Source organism: Chanodichthys erythropterus, chromosome 10 (assembly GCF_024489055.1).
Source record: "Chanodichthys erythropterus isolate Z2021 chromosome 10, ASM2448905v1, whole genome shotgun sequence".
Taxonomy (NCBI): Eukaryota; Metazoa; Chordata; class Actinopteri; order Cypriniformes; family Xenocyprididae; genus Chanodichthys; species Chanodichthys erythropterus.
Genome location: NC_090230.1, coordinates 35,139,798 through 35,167,415, shown reverse-complemented (window position 1 = coordinate 35,167,415; position 27,618 = coordinate 35,139,798). Strand labels below are relative to the sequence as shown.

At 36.4% G+C, this 27,618-nt stretch overlaps 2 protein-coding genes across 2 annotated transcripts in view; one reads left to right on the top strand and one right to left on the bottom strand.

Annotated features, from left to right (window-relative positions):
* The window catches only part of edil3b (EGF-like repeats and discoidin I-like domains 3b), a 28,181-nt gene extending 19,715 nt beyond the window's left edge, over positions 1 to 8,466 (bottom strand). Inside the window, exons 1-4 of the mRNA XM_067397531.1 lie at positions 8,345 to 8,466; positions 6,061 to 6,135; positions 3,076 to 3,105; positions 1,962 to 2,090 (exon numbers count right to left, since the gene is read on the bottom strand). Of these exons, the coding sequence (XP_067253632.1) occupies positions 1,962 to 2,090; positions 3,076 to 3,105; positions 6,061 to 6,135; positions 8,345 to 8,411 (301 nt within the window). The 5' untranslated portion in view covers positions 8,412 to 8,466. The remainder of the gene's footprint in view (positions 1 to 1,961; positions 2,091 to 3,075; positions 3,106 to 6,060; positions 6,136 to 8,344) is intronic.
* Positions 8,467 to 9,493: 1,027 nt separating this feature from the next.
* rasa1b (RAS p21 protein activator (GTPase activating protein) 1b) lies at positions 9,494 to 22,332 on the top strand. Its single transcript, XM_067397530.1, has 26 exons — positions 9,494 to 9,579; positions 10,025 to 10,651; positions 10,764 to 10,916; positions 11,099 to 11,234; positions 11,317 to 11,387; positions 12,472 to 12,589; positions 12,703 to 12,734; positions 12,868 to 12,920; positions 13,014 to 13,164; positions 14,423 to 14,501; positions 14,582 to 14,705; positions 14,790 to 14,946; positions 15,027 to 15,114; positions 16,706 to 16,786; positions 16,870 to 17,027; positions 17,110 to 17,186; positions 17,275 to 17,447; positions 18,300 to 18,459; positions 18,531 to 18,673; positions 19,067 to 19,182; positions 19,293 to 19,379; positions 19,624 to 19,691; positions 19,842 to 19,930; positions 20,034 to 20,111; positions 21,322 to 21,456; positions 21,530 to 22,332. The coding sequence occupies exons 2-26, from the start codon at positions 10,206 to 10,208 to the stop codon at positions 21,611 to 21,613; spliced, it is 3,057 nt and encodes a 1,018-aa protein (XP_067253631.1). The 5' UTR covers positions 9,494 to 9,579; positions 10,025 to 10,205; the 3' UTR covers positions 21,614 to 22,332.
* Positions 22,333 to 27,618: the final 5,286 nt, after the last annotated feature.

Here is a 27,618-nt window from a genome sequence, read left to right as displayed (position 1 = left end):
AGATATTTACATTAATGTGGATTGTGTTTCTACACTAGTTGTTGACTAATGCCAAAATAATACATTACAGAAAGTGCGCTGTCGCATTGTGCAAACTTGACATGCGTTCAGTCAGTACTCAAGTGAGTGATAGTTCCATTTAGATGTCTGTAGCACTAAACTAGACATGTTATTATTATGGTAGCTAGAGATAGAGATGTATGTATATTTGTGTGTGTGTATATGTATGCATACACACACATATATATATATATATATATATATATATATATATATATATATATATATATATATATATATATATATATATATATATATATATATTCGGAACACGTATCAAACTACTTAAGTCACACACCCCACTGGTGAACCACAGAAATTTCGAAACCCTTATGATGTAACGAAGCCTGGTTTACTGAAATCACGTGACTTTGGCAGTTTGATTCACGCTCCGAACCCCTGAGTCGAAACAAAAGATCTGTAAAGCTTCAAAGCTTCATGAAGCAGTGTTTTGAAATTGCCTATCACTATATATTGTTTAATAAAGTGGTTATTTTGTTTTTTGGTGCACAAAAAGTATTCTCTAATATATATATATATATATATATATATATATATATATATATATATATATATATATATATATATATATATATATATATATATATATATATATATATATATATATATATATATATATTAGTGCTGTCAATCAATTAAAAAAAATCTACTTTCTGTAATTGATCACGATTAATTGCACCAAACATGAAAGTTTTTAATATATTTTTATATTGTAATAATTTCACATTTAATCTCTAAATGAATGTAAAAAAAACATTAAAAAAACATAAAAACTGTATATTTTAAACATTTGATCTAAATTGTAAGAAATTTTCAGAAATAGAATAGTTATCAAACACTTCACAGTCTTCATTGCATAAATTAAATATAGATAATTCATTATTAAAGCTACAAAAGTGATTCAGTCAAGAGAGTGATTTTCTCTGTCTTTTTTTTCTTAGATAAACATTAATGACAGACTGCAGCAGGTTTATTAGGCTGCTGTCACTTTAAGATCTGACGCACATGACGCAGATCTGACACACATTCGATGTCCTCACAACTCCTTACATTAATTTAAAGGTACAATATGTAAAATTTTTGCAGTAAAATATCCAAAAACCACTAGGCTAGTGTTATATATTTTGTCCAGCTGATTACAAACAACATCTCTAATGTTTTAAACTACTTGTAAATCATGAGAAAATTCCCATTCTAAACAGTGACACGGGGCAGTGCAGTCGCCTGTCAATGACGTCAGTTACCTTTGTTACCGCCTTTACTGACGTAAAAACCACATGACAACAGTGCCTTGGACAAATGCGGAAGTAGTGTCTAGCGTCCAGCAAACCACTAGCTTGCTTCAAGCAGTTCCTTATTTACTTCTTGCACGTTTTATGGTGGATTGTGTTACTTATTTATGGAACATAATTACTGTTTACCATCTGCCGCTGGTTCTGTCGACAAGGACAGCTCCCGTAAACTCATGACCGGAAAAGCGGAAGCGGCGCCGGCGACTGTGTCATAATAAAAGTCCTGCTGCTCGTGAGGCGTGTGTTGATCAATCGCTCCAGTTCTTCGTTCAGCTCCCTCAACACTCGGTCCTGCTCTGCTTCATACTACAGTAACGTTAATAATCGCATCCACGAACATGAGTTCTTCCAGACTCCAATCCCTATTCTTTTGCACCGTCCTTTGAGATGGAGACCCCATGTCCCAAATTTCCGCTCTAAAACTTGGCGTCATCAAACTACGCCTTTGTTTTGAATAGGCTTCTAGCGACCTCTAGCGGAAAAAAATATCACAAATTGTACCTTTAAGGCTTTATTTAACTCATTTAAGACTGTGCTTATAACTGACACTAAATTAAAATAAATGTGCCTAGAAAAGATGTTTCTTACTGTGTTGGCAGTGGACACCATTGAAGCCAAGTGGACATCTGCACAAATATCCAACAAAAGTGTCTCCACGGTAGGTCTCGCTGGTCTCGCACACCCCTCCGTTGTGACACGGGTTCGGGTGGCAGGGCCCTGAATGAGGAAAACACATAGTATCTGAAATCTGCAGGATTCATTTTTAAATGGAACTTAAAGGGTTAGTTTACCCAAAAATTAAAATTCTACCATTAATTACTCACCTTCATGTCGTTCCACAGTGGTTCGGAAAGTGTATCAAACTACCAAAGTCACGCCCCCCCAGTGGTGAACCACTGAAATTTCGAAACACTTATGATGTAACGAAGCCTCGTTTACTGAAATCACGTGACTTTGGCAGTTTGATTCACGCTCCGAACACCTGATTCGAGACAAAAGATCTGTAAAGCTTCATGAAGCAGTGCTTTGAAATCGCCCATCACTAGATATTGCTTAATAAAGTGGTTATTTTGTTTTTTGGTGCACAAAAAGTATTCTCGTCACTTCATAACATTAAGGTTGAACCGTCACATGAACTGTTTTAAATACGTCTTCAGTATTTTTTTGGGCATTTGAAAGTGTTAATTATCTTGCTGGCAATGCAGGCCTCACTGAGCCATCGGATTTTATAAAAAAATATCTTAATTTGTGTTCTGAAGATGAACGAAGGTCTTACGAAGGTAATTAATGACAGAATTTTATTTTGGGGTGAACTAACCCTTTAAAGTCTTACTTGCAGGTTCATGCATAAGTGAACTTGATGATCAGTGTACTTAATCACATGCACTATTCCCTCAAGGTGATTATTATTTCATGTCTTTCAGCTCAGTCTGAACATCACAATAAATACTGCATTAGCTGTAAAAGACGATTCCAGAAAGTGTGACTTCCTAATGAACGCTAAGCAGATGTTTAAATATGAATTAACAAGTGAATGGAAATCGAGGCTGACATCATTTATGTTCACGGTTCATAAGCCGAACGTGAGCCATCTGCTTAATATGGCTTTCATATCTGGAGTCTCAATGAGCAAGCTCTTTTGAACCTTTCTTAAAATGAGGAGAACACATCATTAAAGGAGACTTCAAATAAACAAACTCACCCATCACAGATTCCTCTTCCCAGCCTGATGCTGTTAAGAGAGCAGAATGCACAGTTTGTGTGAGATTCTGATTCTATCTGCACTATTAAAAATAAAGATTCCAATTAGATGAAACAGTAGAACCTTCTAAAATTCCACTACAAACTTTTTATTCATTTACACTTTTTCAGTAAAAGAATGTAAAAATGCTACAGTAAAAACCTGTTATGTTGTTAACTTACCAGTTAACATACCGTTAGCTTACCATACTGTACATGTTCATATATAATTTTACTGTAAAATACTGTCAAATAAAAACTGACTTAAACTACCATATAATTTACAGTAAAAAAAAAAAAAAAACAGTAAAGGGACATACCCATAAGTCTCTGCATGACACCAAATATGATTATATTTTGTATAAATTATTTTATTTCTTGAAAAACTAGAATAACAAGGTTGGAAAAGTCACCAGTCCACTGATTTAATACTTCGTAGAGCCACCTTTTGCTTAAATTACAATCATTAGTCTTTTTGGATATGTCTGTACTAGCTTTGCACACCTAGATTGGGGAATATTTGCCCATTCTTCCTTAAAGAATTGCTCAAGTTCAAGTCCATCCATTGGATTTAAGTCAGGGCTCCTATCCTTAAGCCATTGCGTTGTTCTTTTGGCGGTATATTTAGGATGTCGTATTGGAAGGTGAAAAACCTGCCCATCTTCAGCTGAGGGATGCAGGTTTTCCTCAAGAATTTTGATGTACTTGGCAGCATCCATTTCCCCTTCAATCCTGACTAATCGCCCAGTCCCCTCTGAAGAGAAACACCCCCACAACATAATGCTGCCACCACCATGCTTCACAGTAGGTATGATGTGTTTGCTTTTTGCCAAACAGAGCGCTTGGAGTTCAGTCCAAAAAGGTCAATTTTGGACCATAGCACCTTTTGCCAGATGGCATCAGAGTCTTTCAGGTGTTGTTTTTGCATAGCACAAACAAGACTGAGTGTGGCACGTTTTCAGGAAAAGGTTCTTTCTTGCCAGCCTGCCATACAGGCCAGCTTTGTGTAAAGCTTGTGAGATAGTTGTCACATGCACAGACCGACCATAAAGCATAAAGTCCTTCAAAGTTGCCTTTGGCCTCTTGGTAGCTTCATTGATCAATGTCCTCCTGGCTTGGTCATCCAGTTTTGACGGACGGCCTGATCTAGGCAATGTATTGGTGGTGCCATATGCTTTCCACTTCTTAATGATGCTCTGAACGGTACTCAGAGGGATAGCTAAAACATTTTTGTAGCCTTCTCCTGACTTGTGCCTTTCTACAGCTTTTTCCCAGAGGCCTTCTGAAAGCACTTTCCAAACCATGGTGAATTATTTGCAGTACCATGGACTACAAACAGTGGAATCTTCAAGAAACAGCTGGTTTTATTCTGACATAATCAAAACCACTACAACTGATGTCAGGTGGGGCAGTTAGCCTGGTGTTTGATCTGAAGTTGATAAGTTGCATCTGAGCAAGTTTATATCACCTGGTATTTATCACTAATTAATTTTTAATAACCCTCCAGAATTTTTTTAATGGTTATTTTCACTTTGATGATGAGGGTTATAATGTGTACATATAGCTCAAAAAAGTTTGACTTAAAGGTGCCCTAGTTTCAAAAATTGAATTTACCGTGGCATAGTTGAATAATAAGAGTTTAGTACATGGAAATGACATACAGTGAGTCTCAAACTCCATTGTTTCCTCCTTCTTATATAAATCTCATTTGTTTAAAAGACCTCCGAAGAACAGGCGAATCTTAACATAACACCGACTGTTACGTAACAGTCGGGATCATTAATATGTACGCCCCCAATATTTGCATATGCCAGCCCATGTTCAAGCATTAGACAAGGGCAGCCAGTATTAACGTCTGGATCTGTGCACAGCTGAATCATCAGACTAGGTAAGCAAGCAAGGACAATAGCGAAAAATGGCAGATGGAGCAATAATAACTGACATGATTCATGATTACATGATATTTTTAGTGATGTTTGTAAATTGTCTTTTTAAATGTTTCGTTAGCATGTTGCTAATGTACTGTTAAATGTGGTTAAAGTTACCATCGTTTCTTACTGTATTCACGGAGACAAGAGCCGTCGCTATTTTCATTTTTAAACACTTGCAGTCTGTATAATTCATAAACACAACTTCATTCTTTATAAATCTCTCCAACAGTGTAGCATTAGTCGTTAGCCATGAAGCACAGCCTCAAACTCGTGCAGAATCAATGTAAGCATCAAAATAAACACTGTACTTACGCGATTAGACATGCTGCATGACGAACACTTTGTAAAGATCGATTTTGAGGGTTATATTAGCTGTTTGAACTTTTTTTAGGTTGTTTAAGGCAAGCGCGAGCTCTTGGGGCGTGGAGCACGAGAATTAAAGGGACACACACCCTGAATCGGCTCATTTCTAATTATGCCCCAAAATAGGCAGTTAAAAAATTTAATTTAAAAAAATCTATGGGGTATTTTGAGCTGAAACTTCACAGACACATTCAGGGGACACCTTAGACTTATATTACATCTTTTAAAAAAAAGTTCTAGGGCACCTTTAAGTTATTTTATTTTCCAGGGTGTAATGTGATAAAAAGGTAAAGATTTTCACTGGGCATGATGACTTTCTATAAAAAAATTCTGATCTGAAGAACCATATAGCAACTCAAGAACAGCCAGAAATGATTCTTGAAAAGAAAAGGGTTCTGCTGAATCTAAAAATCTTTGGAGAAGCTTTATTTGTTGGAGTGTGGAGAAATAAAACTCTTCAAATTTGTTAACACATGTATGATACATTTTCAGATGACAAGGAATAGGCAAACACTTAATAAAACTCAACTCAGTTGCACATATCATTCCATAAATTTTAAAATGTGGAAAAAAATTGCAAGAAATGAAATCTCATGGGCCTTCAGGCTTCTTGAATCCAAACAAACACATTAAAAAGTGCCTTAAAAACTCACAGGAAACATTTTCATCAGATGGTGTACTGGGACAGTCAGCACCGTTCTCACATGGAACCGGTTCACATACTTCACCTACAAAACACGAAGAGATATAAACAGGAAATGAAAGTATCTTCTTTTCCACAGACAAGTCATCTCTACAACTTGGAAATGTGTGTTGCAGAGTGATGCACATGAGTTTGTGATGCTATCCTCAGCCACGCTGTCATTTCGACCTGAATTATTCAGCCACAGGAATCTGGAGTGGAACTTTGAGTGTTTACACAGGTGTCCTGTCGGTCCAAACTTTGGAATACACTGGCTGACTCTTAAAGATGCAGCGCAGATGTTTGGTGATGACAAAATGTCAGTGCTTCAGAAATGTGTAAGGTTAAGTGAGATGGAAGATTAGAGAAAATCCTTTGTGTAAAGAAACACGGCTGATGGAGCTGTCTACTTTCGCATTGATCATCTGACACAACCTGAGGGCATAAAGCTCAGAGTGGATTATAGTAGCATGATCCACATGGCCTTGTGCTTTCCAGTACAATGAATTTCAAACTGCCAGGAACGTTATGTGCATTGATACAAAAACACTGGCACAGAAAACTTGCTACAATTTGATTATGAGTAACACAGTGAATCGGAAGGAATTGAATGAGCTTATAGTTCTATTTTAACAAAACCCTTATTGAAATTGAAATTGTCCACCAAAAAGTAGGCCTAGTTATTACTACTGGGATAAAACTGTGGTATTTTCACTAACAGAAAGGTACTGTGGTACCCTGGTAATAATGTAGTTGTTGGGACAAGTACCATAGCAATATCATGTTTTTTTTTTTTTGTACAAGTGCACTACCAAAAGTTTGGGGTCAGTAAGATTTATTTTAATTTTTTATAAAATTAATACTTAGGGATGCATTAAATTGATTAAAAAAAAAAAACATTTATAATGTTTCAAAGGCTTTCTGTTCTTTCAAACTTTCTATTCATCAAAGATCCTGAAAAAAACAGGGTTTCCACAAAAATATTAAGCAGCACAACTGTTTTCAATATTAATAATAATAGCAAATTTTTCTTAAGCAGCAAATCAGCATATTAAAATGACTTCTGAAGGATCACGTGACAGTTATGATGCTGAAAATTCAGCTTTGCATCACAGGAATAAATCACATATTTAAGGGTTATGTTAAAATAGAAAATGGTTATTTTAAATTGCAATAATATTTCACAATATTAATGTTTTTACTGTATTTTTTACTGTAGCCTATTACATGGTAGATGATATTGTTTGTACAATTTACTGTAAAAACTAGTAAATATGGTATTTTGGTGGAAACTATGGTTTATAAGTACACTGTAAATTTTTGTAAGCATCAGTAATAATTTTAAGTTGTAGGTATGAAAAACAACAGGTTTCTACATATATATATAGCCTATATATATATATATATATATATATATATATATATATATATATATATATATATATATATATATATACAGAGAGAGAGATATACTGTTTGAAGTAAATTGACTGAATTCCCATACATTTTACTTCAAAAATTTTAGTAAATATGGTATTTTGGTGGAAACTATGATTTATAAGTATATTTTTGTAAGCATTACAAAGATAATATTTATTTTAATAAATTGTAGGTATGAGAAAACAACAGGTTTCAAGCTAAAAACAGCTCTAATTAGTGATATTACACAAAAAACTCTATCACAACAACACTAACCCAGTTGATTTCTAATGACACCTCAGTGACAGTCCATACTGAGTCATTCTAGTAAAGGTCAGCCACAGTATGACATTTAACTGGGTTCAGCCATTAAAAACACAAGGTGATGTTTCAGGCTTGCAGATGATAGTGTTTTGAAGCCTATTTATTGTTCAGATGACCTCTGGATCACCTCAAAGTAATATCAAACAAATATCACAGATCACAACAGCGATTAAGAGCAAAGTAACATGCACGAGCAGGTGTTTTACTATTCATTGCCATCTTCAAGCAGCTGCATGTGCTTGGATTAATATCATGTTTAATTGAACGTCTGTTGGAGGGCGCTGATCAAGCCCGACATAACCCGACATCTCGTTATCATCTCCCTCATGAATTATGTCTGAGGACGTTTGAATAAAATACCAAAGTGATGCAGCTGATGTCCGACCTGTAAATATAAACGCATTAAATGTTGCCTTGAAGTTCTGATGTGTGTGATTAACTTAATGTGGGTTTGTTTTTGTGCAAATGTGAGTCGTATGATGAACGCACAGAGTTGTGTTCAGTGAACTCACCATTGGATGTCGGATGTGGGATGGACGCGGCAATGCGGACGACCAGGAACAAAAATAAAGGAACCATGGCGAGGAAACTTGAGTATGTCCGCTGGTTCTCCAGTAAAGCCTCGATCCGTCCCGTGTTTCAGCTGTGATGTAGATGTAATGGCAGAGAGACTCGCAGCGAGGATGTCCGGTGATGCTGAGACTCCGAGCAGTGATGCTGCTGCTGCTGCTGCTTCTTACTGCAGTGATGAAGATGATGATGGAGACTCGACACTGGCATCAGTGAAGACGCACCCACTGATCCATTCATCCTCAAAAAGCAAGAAAAAATAATGAACTTTAATATCTAGGGCATACAGGGAATTTAAATGAAGCTACTGAAGCTACTTTACAGAGTTAAACAAAACAAACAAACAAAGAAATGAACGAAAAAATAGGGGCACGTAATTGATTTGAATCTCCAATATTCGTGATGTGCAACGTAAAATCGCCACGTGCAAATGTAATGTTATAATGTCCCACATTAACCTACTTTATTGGCTATTTTAGTACAATAAAATAAAAACATCACGTCTTACATAGAAAATAATCTTTTTTTTTTCTATAGGTGTGCTCTCATTATGACTATAATTTATTGCACATATTGATGTTCTTCATAGCACATTCTTAAAGTATAGCTTTATGATAACCTCAAAGTTGTGTGTGTGAGTGTTGTGTATCTGGCGCTCCCTGTAGGTCAACAAGAGGAAGTAACAGCATTCGACAATATTAGCTAATATTCAAGCATATTCGAATTAATAGGCTAATTTTAACCGTATATTTTGCATAAACCCTCTGATTCTAAGTAAAACCTCGATTCTGATTATCATACTCATCTTTAATGATTAAAAACGTATAAATTTGCAATAAAACTGAGAAAATAGTTTCTATAAAACATTAGAAAGGTGATAGTCTACATGACTTTCACTGTCTTTAAAGATAAATGAGCTAATTAGCCTATATTTAAATAAAAAAAACCATATACATGATTTATTATTATGATTTTACAGTAGCAACATTAATTTTACGTGACTATGTATGGCAGAAACCGTTGTTACCATGGTATTTTGTTGTGAAGGGTGGCAAGGCACGGGCACGCGCTTCAGTCAGGAGCGCGGCGGGCGGGCTCACGCTTGGTGGGAGTGTTTGAGGGGCGCGAGGGCTGCGCGAGACTTCACAACACAACTCTCAACATGAAACTAGCCAAAGTGAGTGAAACAAATGTAACGAAAAACTTCCTTAACATCGTTTTTAACATCTCTTCCCCACTCTTTAACACTCCTGCCTGACTGTAAATAAGCATAAGCGCTCAACTAACCGCAAACGCTGGACTTTTGTGCTGTCAAACTTGGCCAGAACCAAACTAAGCTAACAGCTAACGCACATAGCCGTCATTTGTATGCAGATTCGATTTGACTCTGTTTTTCTTTAGGCTTATTCTTGCTGAAATGCAGTTTTACAGTTCCTCATACTAGTTTTGATGTTTATTGCCACTCCAGATAATATCTTGTTGTGATTACAAAGGCAAAATGTGCTAGTGTGTAAATACATATATATATATATATATATATATATATAAATAATATATATATATATATATATATATAAGTCTTATTCCAGTATTTGAGTTACTGTGTCCTTTCCTATTTTCAGATAAGGAGAAAATCAAACAATGAAGACCTGAATCTGTCTGTCTTGTACTAGACCCAAACCAACACACTGAATTAGAGGGAAAACTGTCTCCTAAAAGGGAATAAAGGTGTAGTTGTGGGTTTCAGGAGGGGAAACCCTCCTGAACTTTGTCAGCTTTCATTGCCAGCTTCCCAGGGTGACAATGATGGCAACCCAGGGTGGCGGCGAGGAGCCTGATCCCTTTTCGGTGGTGACCCGAATGGCTGGGGCAGGAGGAGACGGGACCACCCGTTTACCAGCCTGTTGCAGCCAGGGGATGTCCGTCCATACCACAGGTTTACCACCCAAGCAGCCTCCTGGGGTCACATATTCCGTCTTTGGGAAGGATCCGAGACCTGGAACCGTCATGTTTGCCTCAAAGGGAGGTGGTATTAGTCCTGGACATGTTATATCGGGGTCTTTTTCAGGAGTTGGGAGGGGGATGTCAGATCCTATGCAGGAAGGTGCTTTCGGTCTAATATCATCCACATCCCTGAGTCCGGAGGGTCACTCGCTGGGCACAGTTGAAGAAGGTGATGCTCAGGATGTGCAGGAAATTGGAGAGGATGACGAAGTTGTTTTAACCCTTACTGCACCGCCTCCTAATCAGTGAGTCGCTGTAATATGACATTTTGCATCATATGAGTGTATAACTCTGAACTGTGATGAAAATAGTAAAAGATAATTTGGCAAGTACATAATGGAGTTTGTACCTCTACAGGTGGTATCATGGGAAGCTGGACCGGATGATTGCAGAGGAGCGTTTGCTTCAGGTCCGGGCAGCGGGCAGCTACCTCATCAGGGAGAGTGACCGCCGACCCGGCTCATTTGTGTTATCTTTCCTTAGTATGACCAACACAGTCAGTCATTTCAGGTGTTTGTTTTTTTCTCTTAATCTTTCTCCTCAGCATCACTGTCAAATCATCTTTACTGTATATTGAACCATCACTAACGGTCATGCCAATTTATTCATTTTTCTTTTATTGTAATCTAAAAGATTTTATACCAAGATAATGAGATGATGTCTGTGGTGACCGGAGTAATGAATGTTTGCAGGATCATCGCCATGTGTGGCGATTACTACATTGGAGGCCGTCGTTTCTCCTCTCTGTCAGATCTGATTGGTTATTACAGTTATGTGTCCTGTCTGCTGAAAGGAGAAAAGCTGATATCACCAGTCGCCCCTCCAGAGGTAGACATTTTGTATTATTTATTAACAGAAAAATTGACAATGTAATTTCCACTGTATATAAAAAACTGTTTTGTTATGTAAGCCTGTTGAAGACCGCAGGAGGGTGCGAGCAATTCTCCCATACACCAAAGTGCCCGAAACTGATGAGATCAGGTACATTTATTTTATTACATGTTACTTTCAAATACAATATACTATTAGTATATATATACTTTTTTTTTGTATTTTATTTATTCAGCAAGGACATTTTATTTTGGTCAAAAGTGACATTTATATTGTTACAAATGCTTTTCTTTTGAACTTTCTAATTATCAAAGACAAAGTAGTAATGTAATGTAAAAAAAACCAACATAGCAAAAATATTACCAACCCCAAACTTAAACAGCTATGTGTGTGTGTATATATATATATATATATATATATATATATATATATATATATATATATATATATATATATATATATATATATAAAATAAAAAACTTTTACTGACACTATTTGTATACTGCGGAAAAAGATTAGGGCCAGGCAATAATAATAAAAACATCTTGAGATTAAAATCTATGTGCAGATAAGCATAATGACTTCACCCTAGGCTGGAAGAGTGTGTATAGACACATACACACTCAATATTTTTCTTTCTGTTTATTTAATAAAGTCTTATGTAGAGATATAGGCCTAATATAGGTTGTCCTTTCTGTTTCCGTTTGCACATTTACAGTAAAACATATCGACTTTTTTATTCTTGACGTGAACTTCTTGCCTGTATGGTGATTAGATTCACTGTTTTGCACTGCCACATTAAACTTGAGAACGTGACACGTTTTTTATTCTCGACATTTTATTTAGACTTTTTTTCTCAAAATTTAATGTTTAATCTCGCCTTATAATTACTTTAACGAGATTGTTGTATTTTTTTTTATTATTGCCTGGCCCTAATCCTCTTCCGTAGTATACTATTATAGTATTTATTAATATTTTGAATTTGATGTTTTTTGGTATTTTGTTTATATTTTCAGTTTTCATTTTAATTTTAGTCATTTTGTTTATGTTGCATTTCTTACATTACTATTTAGATTCATTAATTTTTATTTTGGTTTTAGTTTTTATTTATTTCCTGTTAGTAATTTTAGTGATTGTGGATTTTTAATATTTTTTTTTTTTTAAATATGAAAATGAAAAAATTTCAATGTCATTGTGATTAAAGTTTATTTAAATGGCCATCTTTTGCTCACAGTTTCTTCAAAGGCGACACATTTATAGTTCATAATGAACTGGAGGACGGCTGGTTGTGGGTGACAAATGTCCGAACAGATGAGCAGGGACTTATAGTTGAGGACCTGGTGAAGGAAGTGGTGAGTAAAAACACTTTAGATTTTAAATAAAAAATATGTGTCAATTATTGGAAGATTAAAAAAAAAGATTCAGTATTATGACAGAGGTTGTTCTTGTGTCGACACTTTCAAAGGGACGTGAGGAAGACCCACATGAGGGGAAAGCGTGAGTTTAATTTGCTTTGATTTTTAGTTGAGTAGTAATGCAAACTTTATGTCTACAACATAAAATTGATAGGAATATCTAATTATAGTCATGCATCTCTTATGATCTGCACAACATCTTTTGTCTGTTGCAGATGGTTTCATGGCAAGATCAATAAGCAAGAGGCTTATAACCTACTGAATACAGGTCTGTCAGAAAAAGAAAAAAAATATTTAAATGAAAAAAAAAAAAAATAGCAAAGGGTTACACCTGCCAAACTTCTGTAATCGCTCTCCCTAGTTGGGCAGGTGGGCAGTTTTTTAGTGCGGCCATCTGACAGCACACCTGGGGACTATTCGCTGTATTTCCGCAACACCGAGTTCATTCGGCGCTTCAAAATCAGCCCCACACCCAGCAACCAGTTCATTATGGGAGGCCGTTACTACAACAGGTACATACAATTTGCAAGTGTTTTAAGGCTTTTGAAAATTGAGTTTCATGTAGGTTTGTCAAAAGTACACACTTCGGTACCAAGTCAGTACTGAAATTTTAAAAATGTGACAATACCAGCATTTCCCCCTAGCATTTTGAGCGCTGTTGAGCGGATTCTTAAACCCCTCTGATTGGCCATTGTGTTCACATGCTCAACAGATATGTCTGTGATTGGCTACAATGATCAATGCTTCAAAAACATGTTGTAAATAGACATCTTTGACGCTCTTTACTGAGTGCTTACACAGATACACACGGGAGTGCTTGAAAGCAGGCATCTATCAGCAGATATATTAGGGATCTGTTGATGGATGCCTGCTTTCAAACTCTCCCCTGTGTATCTGTGTAAGCCAGGGGTGTTCAATCCTGTTCCTGGATGGCCTCTGTCCTGCAGAGTTCAGCTCCAACCCCAATTAAACACACCTGAATCAGCTAATCAATGTCTTACTAGGCATACTAGAAACTTCCTGGCAGGTGTGTTGAGGCAAGTTGGAGCTAAACTTTGCAGGACAGTGGCCCTCCAGGACCGAGTTTGGACACCCCTGGTGTAAGTGCTTGGTGAAAAGCGTCAAAGATGTCTATTTACAACATGTTTTGAAGTGTTGATCATAGTAGCTAATCACAGACATATCTGTTGAGAGTAGGATGACCATATGTGCCATTTTCCCAGGAAGTGTCCTGTCCAGGATTTGTAAATTGCTTAAATTGGCTTGAGCCCTTGCCTCTTTAATCGTGAAAGTGGTCATATCGATGTGCCCCCTGAACACGATTTCTAAATGGAGGTCTGTGCAAGCCACTGTTCTTATTGACAGTCTTCATGCAATGCATTAAAATGTTGTCGTATTTGCAATGCTTTGCGTTCTCTGTAGATCCAGCTTTCTCGCAAGCCATGATTGGTCGATTATGTATAATGCACGCTATTGGTAAAATATTTTTTTAATCATTACCTTCCTCAAATATGAAAACAAAAACAAAACTACATTTTATGCAACTTAGAAATCCTGAACAGGACGTGTCCTGGGAAAATGGCACATATGGTCACCCTAGTTTAGAGTGTGAATACATGGCCAATCAGAAGTGTTTAAGAATCCGCTCAACAGCACTCAAAATGCTAGGGGGAAATGCTGGTAAAGTCACATTTTTAAAATTTCAGTACTTTTGACAACCCTAGTTTCATGACACACCTTGCTTGTGTTTTCTTGTTTATGTTTTTACAGTATTGATGACATCATTGAACACTACAGGAAGGAACAGATAGTTGAGGGCCACAACCTTAAAGATGCTCTGTCTGTCCAAGTACGTGCAACAACCTTTTGGAAAATTCTCATTCTTTTTATTCAAGTGTTAAATGATTTAAATTGTGTGATTTTTGTCAGCACCAGGAGCAGGTGCTGACAGACACTGTCGAAGGCAAAGAAATCTACAACACTATCCGTCGAAAGACCAAGGATGCTTTCTATAAAAACATTGTCAAGAAAGGTTATGTCCTGTTCAATAAAGGTATCGCCAACATTTCACAGTAGGATTATGTTGAAGGCATTATCAAAATAATTTTACTAAGACATTGTCTTACGTCTTTTATAGGAAAAGGAAAAAGATGGAAAAATCTATATTTCATCCTTGAGGGAAATGATTCCCAGCTGATCTACTTCGAGAGTGAGAAACGAGCGACTAAACCAAAGGGTTTAATTGATTTGAGTGTGTGTTCTGTGTATGAGGTCCATGACAGCATGTTTGGCAGGTTTGTTTCTCGCTGTATTATGTGCTGATAATGGTTCAACTTAAAATTTGCTTGAACTACAAATAAGTATTTTTTTGCAGGCCAAACTGTTTCCAGATAGTTGTGCAGCACTTTAGCGAGGAGCAGTGTATCTTTTACTTTGCAGGAGAGACACCAGAACAAGCTCAGGTAACGATTATTTCATTAGCAATGCTGATACACTTTCATTAGAGTAATGCTGTGTCAAAGTGTTAAATCACACATCTTCCATGTTAATCAGACTTTTTGTCTTGAGTTGAGCATGAGAAGTAATGCATTTGTAAGTCAATCGGTTTCAGTCCCGCAGTAAAATTTCATTGGTCCAAAATCCATCTCCACATACGCCACTGAAACACTGGCCAATATAGTGTTGGAGGTTTCACGCCTATATATGCATGGCCTGGTGACCAATCTTCACTGATTTCACTTTCCATCAGTAAGAGCAGAGTAATAGCACAGATGTACAGAAAATATTGAAATCCACACAACATAATAGGAGACATATCAGAGTTCAAAAGAGGACAAATTGTTGGTGCGCGTCTCGCTGGCTCATCTGTGACCAGGACAGCAAGTCTTTGTGGTGTATCGAGAGCTATGGGATCCAGGGTAATGTTGGCATTCTATCACATAAGACAAACCACATCCAACAGGAGTAACTGTCGACGCAAGAGGAAGCTGGATTGTATCAACAAAAAAAACCCAAACCTTTGGTTGCTTGTGTCAATGCCAAATGTCGGTTTCATTGGTGCCAGCAGTGCAAATCTTGGGCTGTGGACAATGTAAAACATCTGAAGAATCCACATTCACTGTCTTTCCCACATCCGCAGGAGTTACGGTGTGGAGAAGCCCCAAAGAGGCTTAACACCTGATTGTTGCTGCTGAGAGTAAAACATGGGGGTGGATCAATGATGGTTTGGACTGCAATATCATAGGCCCACTACTTGTGCTGGATGGGCACATCTGCCAAGGACTACTGAACCATATTGGAGGAGCATGCGCACCCAAACCTTCAAACATTGTACCCTGAAGGTGTTGCTGTTTATCAGCATGATAATGCCCAGTACACACAGCTAGACTTGTGACAGAATGGTATGATGAACAAGAAAGTGAAGTTGAACATCTTCCATGGCCTGCACAGTTACCAGATCTGAATATTATCAAGATATTTTAGGGTGTTTTGGTGGAGCAAGTCAGAAAACGTTTTTTTTTCCACCAGCATCACGTAGTGACCTGGATACTGTTCTGGAACAGGAATGGCTCAAAATCCCTCTGGCCACTGTGAAGGACTTGTATCTGTCATTCCCAAGACAAACTGATGCTTTATTGGCTGCAAAAGGAGGTTCTACATCATGCTAATAAATAAATTGTGGTCTAAAACCAGGTGTTTCGTTTTCATTGTCCAACCCCTGTGTGTGTGTGTGTGTGTGTGTGTGTGTGTGTGTGTGTGTGTGTGTGTGTGTGTGTGTGTGTGTGTGTGTGTGTGTGTGTGTGTGTGTGTGTGTGTGTGTGTATCTATATATATATCTATATATATATATATATATATATATATATATATATATATATATATATATATATATATATATATAGATTGATAAAAAACATGATCTGTTTGACTGTTACATTGTCATATTGCAGAAATGAGGATGGAAAAATTACTTTTGTCGCACTGTAGAACACTGTGAATATGATAGCTAAATTTTTTCTTGCTCTCTTCATCTGTTCTTTCTGAACTGTGTAGGACTGGATGAAATGTCTGCAAACCTTTTGCAGTAACTTGAGGAAACCCAGCCAGCCATGCTCAAACAAACGCCTGCGTCAGGTAAACTGTTGCTTCTTGACGCCTAATGTCAATGAGTTACTGCGATGCTACCCCTCGTGTGTTACTCACATGTATCTTTACAGGTCAGCAGTATATTTCTGAATGTTGAAGAGGCTCACAAACTGCCCAGTAAACATTTCACAAATGCTTACTGCAACATTTACCTGAACAGCATTCAGGTAGCAAAGACCCATCCGCGGGAGGGTCAGAACCCTGTGTGGACAGAGGAATTCATTTTCGAGTAAGCCACCTCCACAGATGTTGATAATAATTGTATAAAACTGTATATATCTTTATTAACATGTTTCATGATATTCCTGCAGTGACCTATCCAGTGAAATCAACAGGTTTGAGATCAGCCTGAGCAACAAGACAAAAAAAAGCAAAGAGAATGATATTTGTATGTTCCTCCTTATTACTTCATACTCAGACTTTCAAAACTGTTTTGTATAAAGAATAACGTGCGCTCTTCTTGTGCTCTCCCGCAGTGTTCATGTGCTGCCCACTGTGTCGGCTCCAAAGGGGTCAGATGATTGACGAGTGGTTTCCTCTGAGCTCCCACGTGCCCCTGAAGAACGTGGTGCCCAGCTCACTCCGCCTGAGAGTGCGCTACTCTGTGGAGAAGATCATGCCCGTGGAGGTGTACAGTGAGCTAAAAGAGGTGGGATTTTCATTGGAAATATACATGTGTTGATATATACACAGGGTCCACATATAAATAAAACTCATTTACTGGCCAGTTGGCTAGAAACTGTCCTAGAAATTACGGTATATTACATTTAAATCACAATTTTAGAACGTTAGTCTGACCCTTGCTGATGAAAGTGGCATCGTTTTAATTGAAATGTTAGAAAACGCAGAGTAATTGAGAACTATTCATGGCATTCGCTAGTGTTTTTTATTAATATTTTGAATTAGGTTTTATTTTTATATTTTAATTTTAGTTGATTTTTGGTAATTTTGTTGTGTGCTTTTGTCTTTTTTATTGTGTGTGTGTTTTTTAATACTATTTAGGTTCATTTTTAATTAAGTTTTAGTTGTACTTTAGTTTTAATTTTTATTTATTTCATAAATAATTCTAATATGCTGTTTTAGTGCTCTATTATTATTATTATTGGTGCTCATTTATTAACAATGGTTCTTATTAGTATTAATGTTGCTTAATTTTTGTGATAACTGCAATTTTTTTCAGAATACTTTGAATATAAATTTCAATTAACAGCATTTATTTGAAATAGAAATATTTTGTACCATTATAAATGTCTGAAGGATCATGTGACATTGAAGACAGGAGTAATGATGCTGAAAATTCAGCTTTGATCACAGGAATAAATAATATTTTAAAATATATTCAAATAGAAAACAGTTATTTTAAATTGTAATGTAAAAAGTTTTTAATATTCCAACTAAAACTTTTTACTGCCAATGTATATTTCAGTTAACATAAATATTTTAAATAGTTTTAGTTAACAACATATATACCCTGGTTCATATAATACTTGATCCTTTACAGCTGGTTCTGCTGAAGGAGTTGCATGTGATCAACGCTTTGGCCCACGTTTGTGGACAGGACCGCACTCTCCTGGCCAGCGTTCTGCTCAGGATATTCAGACACGAGAACCTGGAGGCCCAGCTGCTCAGAGAGCTCAATGACCGTGAGATCAGCGCTGAAGGTACTTCTTTTATTCCTCTTATGTTGCATGGCTGAATTCTCAGAATTATTCAGAGTCGCTTGTTTTTACAGATGAAGCTACAACTCTTTTTCGTGCCACCACTCTGGCCAGTACCCTGATGGAGCAGTACATGAAGGCCACAGCCACTCCTTTCGTTCACCACGCTCTGAAAGACACCATCCTAAAGATCATGGAGTCTAGACAGTCCTGTGAGGTATTGGTTAATTTTTTTAGTGTTAACTAAAGTGGCATATAGATCATCATGCTGAAAGGCACCAACCATATCCTCCTTTTATAGCTAATAATGTTAGCCAAGGTTTCTTGCATTAAAAATAATGTATTTAATTAATAGTTTCAATATTTGTAATTTATTTTAAATGACCAGTTCTATCCTCTCTTTAACCCTTTAGAATTAAACTAGATCTTTAATGCTTAAATATCTACATAACCTATTATGTTTTATGACTGTCAAATGACATGACTAATATGCTTCAAAAATGAATGAACCGTTGCAGCAGCTGATGCTTCTTAGTTAGATGGTCATTTGTGAATGTCATTAGAAATGTTCAGTAACCTTTTTATGCCTGGCAAACATACTGTAAATTAGCTCAATCCCTCTAAACTGGAGAAGAATGAGGATGTGAATGTGAATCTCACTCATCTCCTGAGCATCGTGTCTGAGCTGGTGGAGAAAATATTCATGGCTGCTGAAATCCTGCCTCCGTGAGTCTCTGACATGACTTTTAAGGAATTCAGCCAGTAAACCATTTAATGAGGATATAATGTGAGAGAATGGAGATTTATACATATTGTTGTTGTTTTTTTTTTTGCAGAACTCTCAGGTTCATTTATGGGTGTTTACAGAAATCTGTACAGCAAAAGTGGCCCAGAAACACAACCATGAAAACTAGAGTTGTAAGGTATGGAAATGTCTTCTTTGTTGCAGGATATTTTGAATGTTTTTTTTTTTGTTTATTTAAATTTAATAACATTAATAAAAAATAATTAAATACAATTTATATTAAAGGTATTAAATTATATATTTAATATAAATTGTATTAAATTATATTATATTAAAATGATTTAATGAATTAGTATAAGATATATCATCAACTGTATAATATAATTTTATTTATATATTAAAAAAGTCTCTTTTTCTTCCAGTGGATTTGTCTTCCTCAGATTGATCTGTCCTGCTATCGTCAACCCAAGAATTTTTAACATCATTGCTGGTGAGCTGCGAATGACCAATTCAAATTGTTTAAATTATGTTTTTATTAAACAGACATCAACAACATTTTTGGCAGGCTTTAAATAAAGCAATGTCTTTTAATAAATCTTTTAAATGTTAAAAAAAAAAAATGACATGTCTATTTCTGCAGACCCTCCTTCCCCTATCGCATCCCGGACACTCACTTTAGTGGCCAAAGCGGTCCAGAATCTGGCCAACCTGGTGGAATTTGGTGCCAAAGTAAAAAAACAAGCACTTTAAGTGGATTTCAATAGTTTTTGTAGACTTTGCAGGTTCTATAATTGTTGCTTTCTTCAAATTCTTTATTTTTTTCCCATCTCAGGAGCCATACATGGAAGGAGTGAATCCATTCATCAAGAGCAACAAACACAGAATGATCATGTTTTTGGACGAGCTTGGGGTTTGTCAGCATCTCTAAAACTGCTTATTTTGCTGCAAATGTTGCTAGTACATTGAAAAAAGGTGTAGGATTTTTACATTTGAAACTCAGAAATGAGTTGTACATTAAACGTTATTTTAGTACGTATGACAAAAAAATGCTATTTCAGGCTATTTTCAGCTAGAAAATTTCACAAATAATTATAGAGAAACGGCAAGTAGAACATTAAATTAAACATGAAAATCTGAAGTAGAAAGCCTGAAATAGTATTTTCTTGTCAAACGTACTAAAATAATATTTGTTTTATATGGAAGCTTGTTTCTGCCACTAAATAAAAATGGCAAGTTATAAAGTCTGAATTGTGTGATACAAAGTCAATTGTGAGTTATAAGGTTTTTTTCTCGCAATTACATGCAGTTGCGAGTTATAAAGTCAGAATTGTGAGATATAAATTCTGAGAAAATTCGCAATTCTGAGAAAAAACGTCAGTCTTTTTACCCTCAAAAGTGGACATTATAATACACAACTGCGAGTTTATATCTCACAATTTTGACTTTATAACTAGCAATTCTGACTTTATTGTCATGCAATTGTGAGTTTATATCTTGCGATTCTGAGAAAAAAGTCAGAATTGTCAGATAAAAAGTCATAATTGCAAGAAAAAAGGTCAGAATTGTGAGATACAAAGCAATTACCTTTTTTATTTTTATTTCATGGCAGAAACAAGCTTCTATAGTTTTATGTACAACTTAGAAAAATATCTTTTTGCTGTGTAACTCGTTCTTTTAAGACACAAAATAAACTTCCTCCAGGGGGCGCAAATTCTCCACGATCCATATTCGGCAACACTGTTTTCATCCAAAGTTGTTGAATTTAACTTATGCACAAAGTTGGAAATCGCATAAAACATTTGCAAATAAAGACTGTTTCCATCCCATGAGTTCAAGAGAACAAAATCACCACGTCCTGGGACATTGGCGCAAAATATTTAATAAATGTGGAAGCCACTGTGGCTCTTTTTTACTACATGCCTCAATTGAGTGCATACTTTTTTAATGCACATTTTTAGAATTAATGCTCATCTTGGTGCTTCCATCCAGCTTTTTTTAATGTAATATCCCAATATTTGCCTAAAAGTAGGTGGATAAGCACAAAGATGAAGTCATATTCACATGACCTGTGCAGTATGTTCAGTATGTCTTTAGTATTTGTATACGTTTTCTCTTTTCAGAATGTCCCTGAGCTTCCTGAACCTACAGAGCACTTTAACACTGACCTGGCCCGTGACCTCGCTGCCCTGCACCAGCTCTGTGTCACACACTTAAACGAGCTGAGGATACTCAGTAACGAGAGGGGCACGCAGCAGGTAACTGTATAACGTGTGACATATTTTATGCTGATAGCCAGTACTTGTGTCTCATGTTGTGTTTCTTTGGCAGCACATCTTGAAAAAACTCTTGGCAGTCACTGAACTTCTGCAGCAGACCCAAACTCAGTATGCAGTGACCAACAGCGGCCGATAGACTGCAGGATTTCACAGTCCTACACACTTTAAAAGCTTTTACGTGTCTGTTCTGTGACATTAACCACTTGTGATCAGAAACGTCACGAGACAGAGTGAATGTTTCTGTTTCTGCACACCCTTATTCACAGGATGTTTTCATAAAGAGATAAAAATATGAGGCAAGAGAAACTTTCCACAGCTGTCATAAAAAAGGACAGTGACAGAAGTGTTCATGACTGCTGTTTGCATTCTGCAATGTTAAACACTATTACATTTTTTATTTTTTTGCTCTGAAAACAAACTAAAAAACATTATACTGAGAAGTCTGACAGTTGTGATGCTTGACAAGCGTTTTATCTTACTGAAGCTGTGGAAAAACATGCTTAGAAAGACCAAATATGCTTTATGAATTTACACTCTGACTGGTTTGTTTTCTTTTTAAGTGTTGTGATTGAGCAGCCCATCAAGAGAAAACATTCTTTATATCTGATTTTATATATCTGTCTGATGTAGGAACTACCAAGAAGTGCAAAAGAAGCTATTTTGTATCAAAACTATTTTCATACTTGGAATCATGGAATTGAAAATAATGCATTTTGCTTTTGAATTTTTCTAAAATGATTTCTTGACAATATGCATAAGGAGATGGGTGACATTACACTATCAGGTATGCATGCACTCATTTAATACATTATTGTAAAAATACAATAATTGTGTTCTAATATATATGCAAATAAATCGTAGGATTTTTGACATTTGTCAGTTTTATTTCTATGAATTTCTTACCATTTATTTACAGTTCATTCAGTGTCTTTTTTAAATATATTTAAGGTGATCGTCCCACAGCAATAACAATGACTAATCAGATAAGCCTTAAAGCTACAATATGTAAGATTTTTGCTGTAAAATATCCAAAAACCAGTAAAATATGCAAAAAATAATCCTTTAATATTTTGTTCAGTTGAGTACTTAAAATATCCCAAATGTTTCCAACTATTTGAAAATCGTGAGAAAATTGCGATTTTAGTCAAGGATACGGGACGTTTACGGGAGTCGCCTGTCAGTGGCATCATATCCGCGTTACCCTCGATTTCCGGTTTTATTTTGTAGAAACCATGGAAACACTGAAGACGCTTTAATATATTACATGTTTTATTAGACAAGGGAACAATTGTTTGAATACATTTATAGACAGAAAATTTGTGGTTATATAGCTCAACATGTTTAGTCTTCTTGTTTAAATCTAGTTTTCTTGATTTTCTGAGAGTACAATGCCTCTGAGAAAAACACTATTTTGTCAAGTAGCCAAGTGATTTTCTCCATCAATACATTTTTTTTTGTATGAATTGCATGACATTTATCAACAAAAGCCACCCAGCATTTATTATGATATTCTAAAATCGATCTAGCTTACTGCAGCGAATGCCGAGTAACTTTATAACATCATTTTCAAAACAGTCAAATGTATCTAATATGATAAACAGCACTGTTACCTCATAAGCTTGACAGGAAGAAGCGGTGCCGATGACCACGGCATAATAAAAGGTACACTGCTCGCGAGGCGTGTCGCGTTTGTCTCTCATTAGCAATTTCTCCAGCGGCCTCATTCAGCTCCAACATCACTCGACCGCTTCATACTACAGTAATGTTAATACACTCATCCATGAACATGATTTCTGCTCAAGTTCCATCACTATTCTTTTCCACGGCTGTGAGGTGAAGACGACATCTCCTAAGATTCCGCGCTCAAACTCGGCGTCATCAAGCTACGCCTTTGTTTTGAATGGGAGACCTCTAGTGGCGAAAAATGTACATAGTACCTATTGTAGCTTTGAAGACTTACTTAAGTCACATGGACTATTTTAACAATGTCTTTAATACCTTTCTGGACCTCAAAAGGTATGACGTTGCTGCCTATGTGTGATTCAGAAACCCTCGGATTTTATCAAAACTATCTTAATTTGTGTTCCGATGATGGTTTGGGACGACATAAAGGTGAGTAGGAGGCTACCTAATGACAGAAATTTCATTTTTGGGTGAACAAACCCTTTAAAGTATTTTTTCTTGTTACTAAAGGCTGGAATAGGCTGCAAATCTTGCTTACGAGAGGTGTTATGAAATCACGTCAAAAAATATAAAACGTCTAATTTCCTCCCAGTGTAAAGAATCATAATCTGAGACAATGAAACAGGTGGGGGGGAAATGAAAAAAAAAACAAAAAAACTATCAACTCCCACTGCCCAAATTCTGCAGATCGGCTCTGAATGGGCAAAATATAAAATGTATATTGCTATATTTTTTAGGTCTTCTAAAAAAAAAAAAAAAAACTGATGTTTACAGTTTTACCTCTAGATGGCAGCATTTCACTACATTCTCATGTTGATCTGTCGAAAATTAGTCCTCTGTGCCTAAAAATGAATTCAAAGCTCTACTATGTTGTGAATTCTGCCCTTATAAAATGTTCACTATAAAAACAATATAAATATATAAGCACATTATTGAAATGTAATAGAAAAGCCAATTATAAATGCAATCCTTCCGCTAGGCTGGAAGATATAGGCCAGTGCCAGGGCATTAAGGTTAACATCAATGAGTGCTGCACAGACAGCGAGTTTGTTATTGTTGTTGTTGTTTTGTCGACTAGGTGTCATTTAGTGTGGCTGAACTTTGCGTTTTGAATCCATTGTAGATATACGAATATATTCACACACACGCCTATGACCTTATTTTCATTCTGTACTCAGCTCTATCGCGACATCTCTCCACGTTCAGTCCAAACCCACAGGCCCGACAGAGCTGCAGGACTCTGGTGGAGTGATTTAATTGTCCTGTGACGAGGCACAATAGAGATTACAAGCACCCACCGACAGCACAGTTGGCCAGCAGAAGGGACTCTATGCCCCCTATTCCTGCCTCAGTTTTCTTATTATTTTCCTCTTTCAAAGGGCCCAAATAGAGCCCAGCAGGTCTGAGTAAAGAGACGTGAAAGAACGTCTTCCTACTAACTTTTCAGCCAGTGAACAAAAGATCAGCGTTTATCTCTGAAACCAGCAATGATTAAATCAATGTCAGCACAACTAAAATCAACATGACATCAAATGAAAAGAGCAACATACTGTTTTCTGACAATGTAAAATGCAAATCCATGAGTCAGACTCATTTTATAATTATTTCCATTGGACTGGAAAGTATGTTGTAGATGCATTTACACCCCGTGTGTCTTCATTTGGAGTATGAAAACTTAATGGTTAAAAAAAAGAACCTGCAGGTTCACATGAAAAGGATTGTGGAAAATCACATGAATTTTTTTTTTTTTTTTTTTCAATAACTATCATGATTGATGGAATGTGGAAATGCAACATGTCTATAAATATCTTTAGCCCATGACCTCGTGCCCTGTGGACTTCATATGTCACCCCTTGAGCAGACCTCATGCCCTTAACCACTCTACTGGTTTTGTGAACTAAAGGAGGGCAAGGTCTATTTTCAATTATGGGTTTCGGCCCCTCTAACACAAACCATTTAACCCCTGACCTCCCTTAGGGCAGCCGGACTGCCTGCCGCTGGGCCGAGCATTACTACCACCTTGTAATCCATACGCTCTGAATGACCGAAGTAGAGCGAGCAGCTGCCCTCTCAGTCCACGCACTAACAACCTGCCTAATCCATTGAAGTCAAAACCAACAGACCTGCCCTCCACTTCAGGGGACTAGTTATTGAGTTCTGAGTTTACAACATCCCACTGTCTGTGCCTGCGTGTTTCACAAAGGAGGACGCAACTGATTATTGACACTTTAAATTGTTAAATACACATTGAAAGTATTTTCAGGAAAATATTTTCAGTAACATATTTTGTGTTGGCAATTTAACTATGTTAAAAGGTGGCCAAGATACATGAATTCTAGGTAAAGCAGTGCATTGTGGTTAATTGTTTTGAGCACACTTCCTACAAGAGCTGGAATTACCTTAGAACAAGCAGGATTTTAAGACTCTGGGAACATAATGGAGACACTGACATCAGCCATTCACTTGACATTCAATGCATAATTATTGCTCACAGATGGTTTTAACAATATGTTAAAATTTGCATTTTAGGGAGACAGCCATGGGGGACACTCGTGTCTCACAGAGTCACACATCATTTATTGTCTGTAATTCTAGCTGACATTAAAAAAAATATCAAATTCAATAAAATAAGAAAATAAAAATATTTTGTCAAATAGTAAATTGTACCTTAGCTAAGCCTTGCAATTAATCATGCATTTAATTTTGCATGAAATAAATATTTAAAAAATATATAATTTTTTAAGTGCACATATTTCAAATATTTTACAAATATTTTTGTTGATATTTTTGGACATATTTTTGGATGGATGGATATATTTTGTCTTGTGTTTTTGGTAAAATAAAAGCATATTAATAAAATAAATGTGCACATTTTTTAATGTAACAAATGTTAATACTCTATTTGGTAAATTTATTTATTTATTTATTTTTTTAAATTCCCTAACACCTTAGCTGGACTGCACATTCATGTAATTTTGCATGAAGAAATACTTAAACATTTAACAGTTTCTCTTTTTTTTTTTTTTTTTTTTTTTTTTTACTATTTTTAGTAAGGTTTTTTCTTTTTTTTAAGTACACATATTTCAAATATTTTACAAATATTTTAGTCTATATTTTTGGACAGATTTTTGGATGTATGGATGTATATGTATGGATGGAACGATAGAACAATCAAGGATAGAATGAACGAACGAATGAACGATGGATGGATGGAACGAACGAACAAACAATAGATATATATATATATATAAAACAACAGAATGATAGAACGAATGAATGAACGAACGAATGAATGAATGATTTGGAATAGGATAAACTTTCAGATGATCGTAAAAAATATATCTCTGATAGACTAGTCCCTTTTTAAATTACCATTGTATTATTTTATGCTGCTTGTCATTTGTTTGTAGTAACTGTGGTAAACAGAAAGAGGTTATGCACCAGTATGTGGTGCGACGTGTGTCATGCGTCATGAACCCGGCTGGCCGGTCAGCAGGTCAAACCAATAGTTGACCAAGTGGATTTCAATGACTCTCTGTGGGCAGTGGTCACTTCACTTTGTGGTACAGAATTAAGACACTCACCAGAACTCACTTGACCTGTTTCATTGTCTCTCCATATGGACGTGCCAAAAAGCATGTTGTCCAGGCATCCCTGGGGCCAGAGGGGAAGTGGACGACACACATTTACAGGTCCCTGTAGAGTTATATGACTTGTATGAATGAAATGATTGGTATTTGAAGGGAAATTACTTAGATTTGAACCCTGAACTGTGACTCAAAGATATTTTTAAGCAAAATCATCAAAAAAAAAGTTAATCGTTTGTGTGTGTGTGTGTGTATATGTTCTTGTGTTAGCGACTGTGCGCCAGACAGCAACAGAAACCGCCCCTGAGTGATGAATATAGTTGTAAAAGAAAGGCTTTGTCTCAAACGGCCCTGTTGGGATGAAGCATTGTCGCTGGCTGACCTTTTGGGTCAGTGCAAACTCTCCCAGTACCAGGAAGCTGATGGACCACTTTTTCCCACGCGTTGTAAAGCTCTTTGTCCCATGCCGAGAGCTGCCATTAACGTTTGAACCTTCCCTTTTGGGCTGCTGCAGTCGGCCACTGGCTCGCAGGGCGTCTCCCTGGTATGTTAGATAAAAACCCACCAATAGCTCCCTTGGAAACGTGGATAATAAGGATCAGCTAAGCTAACTGTGACAGCGTGGGCCAATTTTCCGGCCTGCTGAGTCTGTAAGGGGTTTTTCTGGAACACACGACTGGAGCCGAGGAGTTTTCAATGGAGTGTTTGTGTGAGAGGGAACGACAGAGAGCGATTAGATAGATAGATAGATAGATAGATAGATAGATAGATAGATAGATAGATAGATAGATAGATAGATAGATAGATAGATAGATAGATAGATAGATAGATAGATAGATAGATAGATAGATAGATAGATAGATAGATGAAG